General features: G+C 45.3%; 1 protein-coding gene across 2 annotated transcripts in view; it reads right to left on the reverse strand.

Annotated features, from left to right (window-relative positions):
• Positions 1-442: 442 nt before the first annotated feature.
• Positions 443-16,239, reverse strand: part of MORN3 (MORN repeat containing 3) — a 76,107-nt gene continuing 60,310 nt past the window's right edge. The window contains exon 7 of one of the 2 annotated variants that reach the window (XM_077293014.1): positions 443-1,769. In XM_077293014.1, the coding sequence (XP_077149129.1) occupies positions 1,701-1,769 (69 nt within the window). In that variant the 3' untranslated portion in view covers positions 443-1,700. The remainder of the gene's footprint in view (positions 1,770-16,239) is intronic. The other variant, XM_077293011.1, reaches the window with a different exon arrangement.

Raw genomic sequence — 16,239 nt, forward strand, 5'->3', positions numbered from 1 at the left:
ATCTATACTAGAATTTCTACAAAAAGGGAAAGAGTTAGGTCTGTCGGTTAATACACTGAAGGTCCAGGTGTCCGCTCTGGGTGCCCTCTATGGCCATAATATTGCTGGTAATAAATGGGTATCCCGCTTCATCACGGCCTGTGAACGAGTTACTCCTGTCCACATACCTAGGGTAGCTCCTTGGGATCTAAATCTAGTCTTAGGCTACGTTTACATTTGCGGTCTGCGCCGCAGCGTCGGGCGCCGCAGCGTCGCCGCATGCGTCATGCGCCCCTATATTTAACATGGGGGCGCATGGACATGCGTCGCACTTGCGTTTTGCGCCGCATGCGTCCCTGCGGCGCCCGCGTCTGGGCGCAGAGGACGCAGCAAGTTGCATTTTTGCTGCGTCCAAAATCAATGAAAAAAGGACGCATGTGGCGCAAAACGCAGCGTTGTGCATGCGTTTTGCTGCGTTTTTGTTTGCGTTGTGAAATGTGAACGTAGCCTTAGACTCTCTAACAGAATCTCGATTTGAGCCTATAGACACAGCATCCTTGAAACACTTGTCGCTAAAAACAGCCTTCTTGGTAGCCTTAACATCGGCTAGAAGAGTCAGCGACATTCAGGCCCTGTCGATAGATCAACCTTACCTTCTCACATTTCATGACAGACTAATCTTAAAACCAGACCCCTTATACCTTCCTAAGGTAGCAGGGAAGTTCCACAGGTCACAAGAGATACATCTTCCTACTTTCTTTAAAGACCCCTCTACTCCTGAAGAACAAAAATTTCATACTCTAGACGTCAGGAGAGTAGTTTTGCAATATATTGAGAAAACCAGTAGTTGGAGGCAGAGTAGGGCTCTGTTCATATCCTTCCAGGGCAAAAAGAAAGGATATGGAGTCACAAGAGCAACATTATCCAGGTGGATAAGAGACGCTATCCGGTTGGCCTATTCCATGAAAAATGAAGAACCTCCGGAGGGTATCAAGGCACATTCCACCAGAGCCATGGCTTCTTCCTGGGCCGAAAAAGGGAACGTGCCAATCGAGGATATATGTAAGGCTGCAACTTGGTTGGCTCCTTCCACTTTCTATAATCACTACAGGCTTGACCTGTCTTCCGACTCTGACCTACACTTTGGCAGGACTATCCTCAGCACGGTGGTCCCCCCCTAGGTGTTGGTCTCTGGAAATCTCTCCAGTGGGTGCTGTCATGGCGAAGGGTAAATAGCCGGATTACTTACGGTAATGCTCTTTTAATGAGTCCATGACAGCACCCAGTCGCATCCCTCCCTAATTAAAGCCAATGTAATTACTTCTATGAAGTTTATATTCTGATGATACATTGTAATGGTTGACTAACACTGGCGGTCCTCCGGGTACTCTGAAATTAAACTGAGGAGGAGAGGGGGACCGCCCCCTTTTATGTCTCTGTAGGTTTCCTGTTCCTTGGGGCGGATCCCTATCTCTCCAGTGGGTGCTGTCATGGACTCATTAAAAGAGCATTACCGTAAGTAACCCGGCTATTTGTTTTCTTCCTAATAGACTGGAAATATTGATGTCTAGCTGACACTTGTGAAATGCTGATACTTCCCTCTCAGAACACACTCTCAAACTTTTAACCGAGATATGACAATCTGATTAATACAATAATTTATACATGGCACATAATTTTAAAATGGCATTTCCCAAGTAAAGGCATTAGTAAAGCTGTTGTCATTTTTCTTTTTCAAGAAATATTGTTCGAGCTGCTTCGAGAACACCTTCCGGGTTTGCCACTTTTACCTGAGGGTAGGAAAAAAGCGAGGAGATGGTTATAGGCAAACTAATACTAATAAGTTTTATTTATACAGTACTATCATTCCGCAGCACCTTACAATTAAGCGAGAACATGTACAGATAAGTACAATACAAATCACACACAGTTACAGGAGGAGTGAGGGCCCTGCTCACATGCTTACACTCCATAATCTTTACAGTTATTACAAACTGAGGTTTATGTGAAAGTCTTCTACCCACAATAGGACTGTGTTGCTAATTTTCCTTGTATGTGTGTATAATGTAGCTATTACACACAGTGCTTCTTGGGCATTGAGGGTATGTGCACGCGTTGCGGATTCGTGTGCAGATTTTGCCACGCAGATTCTGAAAAATCAGCAGGAAAAACGCCCTGCGTTTTACCTGCGGATTTACCGCAGTTTTTGTGTGGATTTCACATGTGTATTCACACCTGCGGATTCCAATTATGGAGCAGGTGTAAAACGCTGCGGAATCCGCACAAAGAATTGACATGCTGTGGAAAATAAACCACAGGGTTTCCGCGCGGTATTTTCCACAGCATGTGCACTATGGATTTGGGTTTCCATAGGCTTGCATGGTACTGTACAACGCATGGAAAACTGCTGTGGATCTGCAGGGCCAAATCCGCAACGTGTGCACATACCCTAAGTGTTTGCTCACATCTTTTATTTTTACATGTTTGGTTTGTGTACCTGAAAGCACTCCAAAATCCCCATGCACTAAGCGAATGCGAACCTGAAAGCGCGCCAAAGCCCCATGCACCAAGCGAATTTGAAGTGTCCTGAGGCTGAGCTGGTGTGCTTTGGCTTACTTTTTTTTTTTTTTTTTAAATCTAGGTAAGCATAGCGGAGCCTGAGAGACATTTGTCCTAAGACAAGCAGATGTCATGTCTATTCAAACTACTAGTATAAGAACATATAGCAGTACCTAGATGTGGTGGCACTCTAACAGTTCTTTTTGGAATTTCCTTTAACGGGTGGTCCAAAACGAATATGGATTTTAATCGTAAATGTCTATTGTAATAATCTAATTGTTTTTCTAATACACTTTTAACCCCTTAGTGACAGAGCCAATTTGGTACTTAATGACCGAGCCAATTTTTACAATTCTGACCAGTGTCACTTTATGAGGTTATAACTCTGGAACGCTTTATCGGATCCCGCTGATTCTGAGATTGTTTTTTCGTGACATGTTGTACTTCAAGTTAGTGGTAACATTTCTTCGATATTACTTGCGATTATTTATGAAAAAAATGGAAATATGGCGAAAATTTTTAAAATTTTGCAATTTTCAAACTTTGTATTTTTATGCCCTTAAATCAGAGAGATATGTCACAAAAAATAGTTAATAAATAACATTTCTCACATGTCTACTTTACATCAGCACAATTTTGGAAACAATTTTTTTTTTTGTTAGGGAGTTATAAGGGTTAAAAGTTGACCAGCAATTTCTCATTTTTACAACACCATGTTTTTTTTAGGGACCACATCACCTTTGAAGTGATTTTGAGGGGTCTATATGATAGAAAATAACCAAGTGTGACACCATTCTAAAAACTGCACCCCTCAAGCTGCTCAAAACCACATTCAAGAAGTTTATTAACCCTTTACGTACTTCACAGGAACTAAAACAATGTGGAAGAAAAAAATTAACATTTTACTTTTTTTTGCAAACATTTTACTTCAGAACCATTTTTTTTAATTTTCACAAGTGTAAAAACAGAAATTTAACCACAAATTTTGTTGTGCAATTTTTCCTGAGTACGCCGATACCCCATATGTGGAGGTAAACCACTGTTTGGGCGCACCGCAGAGCTTGGAAGTGAAGGAGCACCGTTTGACTGTTTCAATGCAGAATTGGCTGGAATTGAGATCGGACGCCATGTCGCGTTTGGAGAGCCCCTAATGTGCCTAAACAGTGGAAACCCCCCACAAGTGACACCATTTTGGAAACTAGACCCCCCAAGGAACTTATCTAGATGTGTGGTGAGCACTTTGAACCCCCAAGTGCTTCACAGAAGTTTATAACGTAGAGCCGTGAAAATTAAAAATCGCATTTGTTTTCACAAAAATGATTTTTTCGCCCACAAATTCTTATTTTCACAAGGGTAACAGGAGAAATTAGACCACAAAAGTTGTTGTGCAATTTCTCCTGAGTACGTCGATACCCCATATGTGGAGGTAAACCACTGTTTGGGCGCACCGCAGAGCTTGGAAGTGAAGGAGCACCGTTTGACTTTTTCAATGCAGAATTGGCTGGAATTGAGATCGGATGCCATGTCGCGTTTGGAGAGTCCCTGATGTGCCTAAACAGTGGAAACCCCCCACAAGTGATACCATTTTGGAAACTAGACCCCCCAAGGAACTTATCTAGATGTGTGGTGAGCACTTTGAACCCCCAAGTGCTTCACAGAAGTTTATAACGTAGAGCCGTGAAAATAAAAAATCTCATTTTTTCTACAAAAATGATCTTTTTGCCCCCAAATTTTTATTTTCACAAGGGTAACAGGAGAAATTAGACCACAAAAGTTGTTGTGCAATTTCTCCTGAGTACGTCGATACCCCATATATGGGGGTAAACCACTGTTTGGGCGCACCGCAGAGCTTGGAAGAGAAGGAGTGTCGTTTTACTTTTTCAATGTAGAATTGGCTGGAATTGAGATCGGACGCCATGTCACGTTTGGAGAGCCGCTGATGTGCCTAAACAGTAGAGACCCCCCACATATGACACCATTTTGGAAACTAGACCCCTTAAGGAACTTATCTAGATGTGTGGTGAGCACTTTAAACCCCCAGGTGCTTCACAGAAGTTTATAACGTAGAGCCGTGAAAATAAAAAAATCGCATTTTTTCTACAAAAATGATCTTTTTGCCTCCAAATTTTTATTTTACCAAGGGTAACAGGAGAAAATGGACCCCAGAAGCTGTTGTACAATTTGTCTTGAGTACGCCGACACCCCATATGTGGGGGTAAACCACTGTTTGGGCGCATGGCTGAGCTCGGAAGCAAAGGAGCGCCATTTGACTTTTCAATGCAAAATTGACTGGAATTGAGATCGGACGCCATGTCGCGTTTGGAGAGCCCCTGATGTGCCTAAACAGCAGAAACCCCCCAAAAGTGACCCCATTTTGGAAACTAGACCCCCCATGGAACTTATCTAGATGTGTAGTGAGAACTTTGAATGCCCAAGTGCATCACAGAAGTTTATAATGCAGAGTCGTGAAAATAAAAAATATATATTTTTTAACAATAAAGATTTTTTAGCCCCCAAGTTTTTATTTTCACAAGGGTAACAAGAGAAATTGGACCCCAAAAGTTGTTGTCCAATTTGTCCTGAGTATGCTGGTACCCCATATGTGGGGGTAAACCACTGTTTGGGCGCATGGCAGAGCTCGGAAGGGAAGGAGTGCCATTTTGGAATGCAGACTTTGATAGAATTGTCTGCGGGCGTTATGTTGCCTTTGCAGACCCCTAATGTACCTAAACAGTAGAAACCCCCAACAAGTGACCCCATTTTGGAAAATAGACCCCCCAAGGAACTTATCTAGATATGTGGTGAGAACTTTGAATGCCCAAGTGCTTCACAGAAGTTTATAATGCAGAGTAGTGAAAATAAAAAATATTTTTTTTCCCACAAAAAAGATTTTTTTAGCCCCCAAATTTTTATTTTCACAAGGGTAACAAGAGAAATTGGACCCCAAAAGTTGTTGTCCAATTTGTCCTGAGTATGCTGGTACCCCATATGTGGGGGTAAACCACTGTTTGGGCGCACGGCAGAGCTCGGAAGGGAAGGAGCGCCATTTTGCAATGCAGACTTTGATAGAATTGTCTGCGGGCGTTATGTTGCGTTTGCAGACCCCTAATGTACCTAAACAGTAGAAACCCCCACAAGTGACCAAATTTTGGAAACTAGACCCCCTAAGGAACTTATCTAGATATGTGGTGAGAACTTTGAAAGCTCAAGTGCTTCACAGAAATTTATAATGCAGAGTAGTGAAAATAAAAAAATATATTTTTTTCCAACAAAAAAGATTTTTAGCCCCCAAGTTTTTATTTTCACAAGGGTAACAGGAGAAACTGGACCCCAAAAGTTGTTGTCCAATTTATCCCGAGTACGCTGATGCCCCATATGTGGGGGTAAACCACTGTTTGGGCGCACGGCAGAGCTCAGAAGGGAGGGAGTACCATTTGACTTTTTTAGCGCAAAATTGGCTGTCGTGTTTGGAGACCCCCTGATGTACCTAAACAGTGGAAACCCCCCAATTCTAACTCCAACCCTAACCCCAACACAGCCCTAACCCTAATCTCAACCCGATCCATAATCCTAATCACAACCCTAACGATAATCACAACCCTAACCCCAAAACAGCCCTAATCTCAACCCTAACCATAACCCTAATCAAAACCCTAAATCCAACACACCCCTAACCCTAATCCTAACCCTAATCCCAACCCTAATCCCAAACGTAACACTAATCCCAACCCTAATCCAAACCCTAACCCTAATCCCAACTCTAACCCTAACTTTAGCCCCAACCCTAACTTTAGCCCCAACCCTAACCATAACTTTAGCCCCCGTCGTCACAAAAAAAGTTCAATGTAACCTTTTTTTTGTACGTCGCGTCTGCCATTTCCGCGGATGCGTGGCCGTAACTCTGCCCCCTCCTCCCCAGGACATAGACTGGGCAGCGGATGCGTTGAAAAACTGCATCCGCTGCCCACGTTGTGCACAATTTTCACAACGTGCATCGGTACATCGGGCCGACGCATTGCGACCGCCCCGTACCGACGCAAGTGTGAAAGAAGCCTTAGGCTACTTTCAGACATAGCGCATTTTTGAGCGCTATTTTGCGGGCTATTTTGCGGGCGCTTTTCAAAAATGCGCAATGTCATTTTCGTCTGCCGGCAAAGTGAATGAGAAATTCACTTTGCCGTTCAGACACACCGCAAAAAAACGCGGCGCTTTTGTCTGCAAACACGCCGGCGTAAAAAGAATTGACATGTCAATTCTTTACGCAGCGGCGTGTCTGCGTATCCCCCTAGGGCCCCATATCACCTTCCACACACAGCGCCTTTGTCCTGGGTGTCGGCGTCTTTGTACGGAGGGGTTGACACCCAGGACCGGACGTGACGTCGGACAGGAAGAGGGAAGCCCCCGCCCCCCAGTGAAGCAGCATGGAGTCCTTCTGTGTGTGTGTGTGTGCGTGTGTGTGTCCCCATGCGACGCTAGTGCCACCATTGTGCTAAGTCGCCGTATGGGACTACTACTCCCATCCGGTATTAGGATGGGAGAGTTGTCCCTGTGTCCGGCGACTTAGCACAATTGTAAAGTTACACAAAACACCTACACACAATACACATACATGACACACAGTACATACAACATATAACAGAGTATATACTCACCAACAGCACACTTGTAGGCGAAGCCCTCGATCCTCCAGGAAAAAATCCAAAAATAATAAACCAAATTCATACTCCCTGTCCGCAGAATCCATAAAACGAGTGTCCCACGCCGATCGGCTGCTCTCCGGCGATACACTGCCAGGAGCGAAGCTCCTAGCAGTGTATCGCGTACTGTTCCGGAGTTCAATGACTCCGGCGTCTCGGTTAACAGCAGTACAGCTGCGTTGAACTTTCCCACGCAGCACTGCCGTTAAGCGAGAGTGCCGGGGTCAATGACCGCCGGTAAACTCGCTCGCGCATGCGCAGTGACACACCGACAGGAACTATGGCTCCTGTCAGTGTGTTGCTGCAGCCGTGGAGAGCAGACATATCTCTGGATGTGTCTGTTCTCCATGGAAAATCTTGATACGTGGCACTTAAATATGTGGCAATTAAATACGTGACACGTGGCACTTATACGTGATACGTGTCACTTAAATACGTGGCACTGAAATACGTGGCACGTGGCACTTTGATACGTGGCACGTGGCACTTTGATGCGTGGCACGTGGCACGTGGCACTTTGATACGTGGCACTGAAATATGTGGCACGTGGCACTTTGATACGTGGCACGTGTCACTTAAATACGTGGCACGTGGCACTGAAAGATGTGGCACGTGGCACTTTGATACGTGGCACGTGGCACTTTGATACGTGGCACGTGGCACTGAAATATGTGGCACGTGGCACTTTGATACGTGGCACGTGGCACTTTGATACGTGGCACGTGGCACTTTGATACGTGGCACGTGGCACTTTGATACGTGGCACGTGGCACTTTGATACGTGGCACGTGGCACTTTGATACGTGGCACTGAAATATGTGGCACGTGGCACTTTGATACGTGGCACGTGTCACTTAAATACGTGGCACGTGGCACTGAAATATGTGGGACACGTCGCACAAAAAAGTTACATGTAGTTTTTTTTGTGTCGACGGTCCGCCGAAGCACGACGCATCCGTCGCACGACGGATGCGACATGTGGCAATCCGTCGCAATGCGTCGCTAATGCAAGCCAATGGAGAAAAAACGCATCCTGCAAGCACTTTTGCAGGATGCGTTTTTTCTCCAACGACGCATTGCGACGGAAGCCAAAAAACGCTAGTGTGAAAGTAGCCTAACCCTAACCCTAACCCTAAATTTAGCCCCAACCCTAACCCTAACTCTAACCCTAACTCTAACCCTAACCCTAACCCTAATTTTAGCCCCAACTTGTCTTCTCCTGCCGGCCGGCAGATGGCAGCAGATGGCGGGCGCACTGCGCATGCGCCCGCCATGATGAAAAAGCCGGCTGGCAGGAGAAGACAGAAGAGGACCCAGGGACCCCGGGTGAGTATGTTAGGGTCCCCGAATCCCCCTATTTCTCTGTCCTCTGATGTGCGATCACATCAGAGGACAGAGAAATAACTGATCGCTTTTTTTTTTTTTTTTTTTTTGCGGTCGCCGGTAAACTGTTAATTACCGGCGATCGCAAAGCAGGGGTCGGTGCAAATCGACCCCGATCATGTTCTTTGGGGTCTCGGCTACCCCCGGCAGCCGAGACCCCAAAGAACATCCGGGCGGCGGGCGCACTGCGCGTGCGCCCGCCATTTTTTCCCGCAAAAAAGATGGCGGCGCCCATGGGGAGACACGAGGAGCACCGGGGGAGGTAGGTGAGTATTGGGGGGCTATTGGGGGCCATCGGGGACCACATTTCTCTGTCCTCTGATGTGCGATCACATCGGAGGACAGAGAAATTAAACGGCAAATCGCGTTTTTTTTTTTTTTGTTGCAACCGCCGGTAAACGGTTAATTACCGGCGATCGCAACTCGGGGGTCGGTAAAAACCCCCCGAATCATGTTCTCTGGGGTCTCGGCTACCCTCGGCAACCGAGACCCCAGAGAAAATCCGACTCTGGGGGGCGCTATTCACTTTTTCCACAGCGCCGTTAATTAACGGCGCTGTGGTTTAAGTACCCTTAGCGGCCGCCGTTAAAAGGCGTATCGGCGGTCGTTAAGGGGTTAAGGTACCGATACACTAAACGATTTACCAACGATCACGACCAGCGAAACGACCTGGCCGTGATCGTTGGTAAGTCGTTGTGTGGTCGCTGGAGAGCTGTCACACAGACAGCTCTCCAGCGACCAACGATGCCGAAGTCCCCGGGTAACCAGGGTAAACATCGGGTTACTAAGCGCAGGGCCGCGCTTAGTAACCCGATGTTTACCCTGGTTACCATTGTAAATGTAAAAAAAAACAAACACTACATACTTACATTCCGGTGTCTGTCACGTCCCTCGCCGTCAGCTTCCCGCACTGACTGTCTCAGTGCCGGCCGTAAAGCACAGCACAGCGGTGACGTCACCGATGTGCTCTGCTTTTACTTTACGGCCGGCGCTCAGTCAGTGCGGGAAGCTGACGGCGGGGGACGTGACAGACATCAGAAGGTGAGTATGTAGTGGGTTTTTTTTTTACATTTACAATGGTAACCAGGGTAAACATGGGGTTACTAAGCGCGGCCCTGCGCTTAGTAACCCGATGTTTACCCTGGTTACAAGCGAACACATCGCTGGATCGGTGTCACACACACCGATCCAGCGATGACAGCGGGTGATCCAGCGACGAAATAAAGTTCTGGACTTCTAGCTCCGACCAGCGATATCACAGCGGGATCCTGATCGCTGCCGCGTGTCAAACACAACGAGATCGCTATCCAGGACGCTGCAACGTCACGGATCGCTGTCGTTCTCGTTGGAAAGTTGCTCAGTGTGACGGTACCTTAAGACTCTACTATTACCTCTCATCTATTTTATTTATTTTTTTAGCTACTTCTGTTTTCATGAGACTTGTTTGAGAAGCCCCAGTGTATGCTGCGATACTGACTGGGATGTGTTCAGGGGGCAGAGGCTGTAGTTTCAGCCGCAGGCTCTGTCCCCAACTTGAAACGAAGCATCATCCATGATTTCCATGTTAGGGGCTGGACTAGTCCCTGCTCTGTTGAGCATGCGTCAGTTCTCAATTCTGACATATGCTCAGTACGAGCTCCCTTATCACCTTGCAATATGCCTTACAATGCACCGTGCCTGTGTGCTCCATTCCTGACAATACTTAGAAATGACGAGCCAGCAACAGAGTGCATGGTCAGTGTGCATTGTAAGGAAAGAATGCGGTGAGCAGAGGCCTGCCTCCGAAACGGACGTCTCCTTTCCTGGGCAGGGCTGCTTCCTGATCTCCACGTTTTCTCCTTACAATGTGCTCCATCGGCAAGATGGCACACTGTTACTGCATTGAAAAGAATATTGTACAGTGGCTAGTGAGTTCGTACTGAGCATACATCGGAATAGACCAGTGGTGCATGCTCAGTAGGGTAGGGACTAGCCCAGCCCCTGAGATGGACATCAATGATGACTTGTTTCAGAGTGGGGACAGTCTGTGGCCGTGACAGCAGCCTTTGCCCCCAGAAAGCGTCCCGTTTGAGTATCACAGCATGTACTGGGGATTTTCAATCTAAGGGCTCATACTCTCTTGTGTGAAACTCTGAGTCTCGCATGTTAATACCCGGCGCTGCTGCCGGCACTCAGATCGGAGCGTGCAGCCATATAGGAATAGATACAGCCGCAGGCTCCTCTCCTCTGTGCCAGGTGCAGCGCCGGGTATTGCCGTGCAAGACTCATCTCAGTTTCGCGCAAGTGAGTAGGAGCCCTGAATGTTTAAACGGAAGTGGGTTTTAAATATATCTAATTTTGAGAGCACAGTAGGGAATTTTAATGTATATTAAGAAAATGAATGTTACAATCTAGAGATTTAGGATTAAAATATATTAATGTCAGACCACCTCTTTAATATTATGACTATTAAAATAAGCTGGGTTTATACATAGCTTTCTTGCTAGCAATAATATACAGTGTAAATGTTAAGGGGCATACTACCTGAAATGTTACAAGGATAATGCATAACATTCAGTGATGGGAACTTTTAAAAACCTTCTGTCATAATCTAATCATACAGCAGATGGTTGTAACAATTTCTCCTGACATTATGGGGAGGAAGCAGGAGATCATGACATCGTGTGTATGGCAAATTCTAGGGATTTGACGTTTTGGTTGTGATTCAAGGCGCTGGGAATAAAAGTCAAAATTGCTTAGCTAAGGCTGTGATTGATTAGTGTGTTCAAATCAACAAAGGCACTCTGTGCACCCTTGCTGTGGCTGAGCAGGTCACTGCTCCTTTCCATTGATTAGTTTTCCATCATGCCTTCCATTGATGGAGATAGAAAACAAGTAAGTGGGAGAATGCACAACAGCTCAAGCACAACAAGGGTACACTGAGCACCTATGCTTGGTTCAACAGTCATTTTGCGCTGACAAATTCCTTTTAAATGGAATCTGTCAGCAGGTTTTTGCTACCTCATCTGAGAGCCGCATTATATAGGCAAAGAGACCCTCAATCTAAGGATGTGTCACCCAGTTTACTCGGTGCAGTGGCTCTGACAAATCAATTTTAGATTTGGCAATAAAGCAGGACTGAGAGAGCTGACCGTGACCAAACCAGGCTCTGTAAATACAATGTCTATAGACCGTGAGCTGCTGATCAATGATAATCTTCTGGTGCTAAAACAGTCATTACAAGTGAGCAAAACCAAGGAGCATCTGTGTCTTAGGGTACCTTCACACTGAACAACTTAACAACGATAGCGATCCGTGACGTTGCAGCGTCCTGGATAGCGATATCGTTGTGTTTGACACGCAGCAGCGATCTGGATCCCGCTGTGATATCGCTGGTCAGAGCTAGAAGTCCAGAACTTTATTTGGTCGTCAGATCGGCGTGTATCGTCGTGTTTGACAGCAAAAGCAACCATGCCAGCAATGTTTTACAATGGTAACCAGGGTAAATATCGGGTTACTAAGCGCAGGGCTGCGCTTAGTAACCCAATATTTACCCTGGTTACCATTGTAAAAGTTAAAAAAAAAAAAAAACTACATACTCACCTTCTGATGTCTGTCACGTCCCCCGGCGTCCGCGCTGCTGCTCAGAGCTTCCTGCACTGAATGTGTCAGTGCCGGCCGTAAAGCAAAGCACAGCGGTGACGTCACCGCTCTGCCTTACGGCCGGCGCTTACACAGTGCAGGGAAGCGGACGTCGGGGGATGCGACAGGCACCGAAATGTAAGTATGTAGTGTTTTTTTTTTTTTTTTTTTTACATTTACACTGGTAACCAGGGTAAACATCGGGTTACTAAGTGCGGCCCTGCGCTTAGTAACCCGATGTTTACCCTGGTTACCAGGGGACTTCGGCATCGTTTGTCGCTGGAGAGCTGTCTGTGTGACAGCTCTCTAGCGACCACACAACGACGAAACAGTGACGCTGCAGCGATCGGCATCGTTGTCTATATCGCTGCAGCGTCGCTTAATGTGACGGTACCTTTAATCCTTACATCATGCTGTCTTCAGATTACACAGCAAAAACCTGCTGACAGATTCCCTTTACGATTCCTCAATTAAAGGGACAATTTTCAGTCATATGGGCGGGGTTTTCGGGTGTTTGATTCACCCTTTCCTTACCCGCTGGCTGCAATATTGGATTGAAGTTCATTCTCTGTCCTCCGTAGTACATGCCTGCACAAGTCAATCCTGCCTTATGCAGGCGTGTACTATAGAGGACAGAGAATGAACTTCAATCCAATATTGCAGCCAGCGGGTAAGGAAAGGGTGAATCAAACACCCGAAAACCCCGCCCCTATGGCTGAAAATTGTTCCCTCCAAATTCAGGTGACAGAGTCCCTTTAAATTTGAGTTTGTGTTGAAGCAGAGAAAAGCACAGGCTGATAAACTGTTTTAATAGCATCTTCATCACAACCAGGTACAGAAACATGGAGCAGCTTTGTTCTGGAAAATGCAAGCTCAGCTTGGTTTACAGAATAAAACTTAGCAGAAGCTCTTTTGCTCCGTGCCCAAGTGTCTTTGAGCTAAGGACTTAAGTATCTGAGTAATCCGAGACAGACTGGTTACCAAAGAAGGGCTACCTGACAACCCGATCTTAAAAATGGTAATTATTGTTCTTATCACTGTAACCACTTGAGTATCTCTGCTCTGCAGTTCATGGCTGGATTGGCATTATGCTGAAAGCAACTTTACTGTGGTCAAATCCTACATCACATTGTGTGGTATCAGCCTGATAAGACTAAGATTATGGGAAGGACCAATTAATGTGTTGAGGAGTCAAAAGTAAAAATAAATAAATTACTGTTTCCTTATCCAGAACAAATACACATTGGGAACGTGCATAAAATAAATACCTCACTTCTATTTCGGGAGATGGAGGTCATTGTGGTTAGCCTATTGTTATGTTTAGAACAGGTTCCACTTTCAGCAGAATAACCCATGGTTATGTTATTGTTCAATATAAGTTGCTCTACTGATGCTACAGCATTTAGAAAGCACGGCGGAGCGCATCTTTCAGTTCTCTAGATCGTAGTAGGGACATAACATGATGGAATTTTTTTATTTTGGGGAATGGTAAGGTCCATAAATATAATATTACAACAGCTCTTGTGGTATAATAGCCAATTTGCATTTCCTACTGTTCGGCGCAGAGTCCATAATGTTCTTCCTCATCTACACTGTGACCTTGCTTTCTGCCATTCTGTTGCAGAATGAGTAAAGTATGTGCTACAAGTTCTGTAAGTCCTATTCTGTACTTCTTCCATACAAAGCTTCATTCACGCCCTGTAGCAATACATTATCCTTCTCAAGCCTTACAACCCAAGAGGGAGATCGACCGTCTGAAGACTTGCTGATCTCATTTACTAGAGGTCACCAAAAGCAGTAGCAGTTTCCAACTATTGGTAATGACATGCCTCACTGACCACCGTTGTCTCTCCATAGAATTTTAAAGGCACCAACTGTTAACTATCTTAGCAAAGGGGAAATCTGTGTTCCCTGAAGATGGATTTTATAGATTCTACTCAAAAATTGACAGTAAAAGATAAGTCCAGGAGGCGAAATGAGGCAATTTCTCTAGATAAATTACAAAGTTGCATATTTTTATGTATAGTAATGATTTATGAAATTAAAATTAGTTATGTTTTAACTTCCTAAATGGGGTTAATATTATTTTCACTTTTAATTTTTTTTTTTTTAATTAGCTAAACTAATTCCAAGTAAGTTAAAAACAAAACACTATACTCCCTTTTCTCACACTTCAATGGCATTGCTACCCTGGTCCCTGACTCTCGGTATTCTGGCCTTCCGCAATAAGATTGTCATGTCATTATTGCAGTTGTTGTGTGTTGTTATACTGATAATAGAAAGTATTGGAGGCAGCTCAAAAGTCACAACAGAAGAGCAATGCTAACAGTAATGCAAATATCTCAGCTTACACAGAAATGTACCTACCACCAGAGCCGCCATCTGGGCATTACTGCTCTATGGTGTCTGGCGGGTAGCAGTAAAGATATGTTCTTGTGCTTTTGCTCACCGGGCCCCAGTGTATTGTGCGCCGCTGCAGGGAGGCTTCTTGGAGCTCACAGCCGTGCAGCTCCTAGGGAGTCTCCCAGCCTCTGGGGACGGCGCACACAATGATATTGCGTACATGCCAGCATGTACGTTCGACAGGAGAAGTGGGGCTGCAGGGAATCGTATGATAGGTAAATATGAAAAACTTTTTAATAAAATGAATTAAATGGACTTGGGAGGAATGATGGACTGGGAGAATAAACGATGAAATTAATTTGGTAGTGGGGAGAGCAAATAATTATGAATGAAGGGTGGGGTACAGCAAATAAGTGTGGAGGACAACAAATTATGATAAAGTGGGGGCTGCTGTCGTTTAGCGCAGGAAGATAAGACTTCCTACAGTCCTGTCGCGGTGCATGGGCATATCATTAGCTGCAAACTTCTAAGGCCGGCCTCACCCTAGCGAGTTTTACGGACGTATGAGCGCATAAACTACGTCCGTAAAATACGCATTACACACGGCCCAATGATTCTCTATGGCCCAGCTCCTATCTGCCGTATATTACGCATCCGTAATATACGGCCGTAGAAAGTCGAAGCATGCTGCCTTTGTCACCGTATTGCGCAAAAAAATCGCCAATGAAAGTCTGAGGGCGAGAAAAATACGGATTCCACACAGACCAGCAGTGTGACTTGCGAGAAATACGCAGCGGTGTTAGTGAAAAGCCGGTAATTCAATTGCCGGCTTTTCATTTCTCCTTCACAAACCCGACATGATATGAGACATGGTTTACATACAGTAAACCATCTCATATCCCTTTTTTTTTTTTTTTTTTTTTGCATATTCCACACTACTAATGTTAGTAGTGTGTATGTGCAAAATTTGGGCGCTCTAGCTAATAAATTAAAGGGTTAAATCGCGGAAAAAATTGGCATGGGCTCCCGCGCAATTTTCTCCGCCAGAGTGGTAAAGCCAGTGACTGAGGGCAGATATTAATAGCCTAGAGAGGGTCCATGGTTATTGGCCCCCCCTGGAAACAAACATCTGCCCCCAGCCACCCCAGAAAAGGCACATCTGGAAGATGCGCCTATTTTGGCACTTGGCCTCTCTCTTCCCACTCCCGTGTAGCGGTGGGATATGGGGTAATGAATGGTTAATGTCACCTTGCTATTGTAAGGTGACATTAAGCCAGATTAATAATGGAGAGGCGTCAATTATGACACCTATCCATTATTAATCCAATTGTATGAAAGGGTTAAAAAAAACACACATTATTAAAAAGTATTTTAATGAAATAAACACACAGGTTGTTTTAATATTTTATTGCTCTCTCAATCCACCTGAAGACCCTCGCTCTGAAAAATAATAAACCAACAATATACATACCTTCAGATGATCTGTCACGTGCCACGAAGTAAATCCATCTGAAGGGGTTAAATCATTTTACAGCCAGGAGCTGTGCTAAACCCCCGGGTACTGAAAGGAAAGCAGGATGATCTGTACTTACCTTGAGTCGCGGTGATGCGCCCTCTGCTGGATGTCCTCATGAACTGGAGCCTTGGAAAAGTTCCC

The sequence above is a fragment of the Ranitomeya variabilis genome, chromosome 1 (genome assembly GCF_051348905.1).
Source record: "Ranitomeya variabilis isolate aRanVar5 chromosome 1, aRanVar5.hap1, whole genome shotgun sequence".
Lineage (NCBI taxonomy): Eukaryota > Metazoa > Chordata > Amphibia > Anura > Dendrobatidae > Ranitomeya > Ranitomeya variabilis.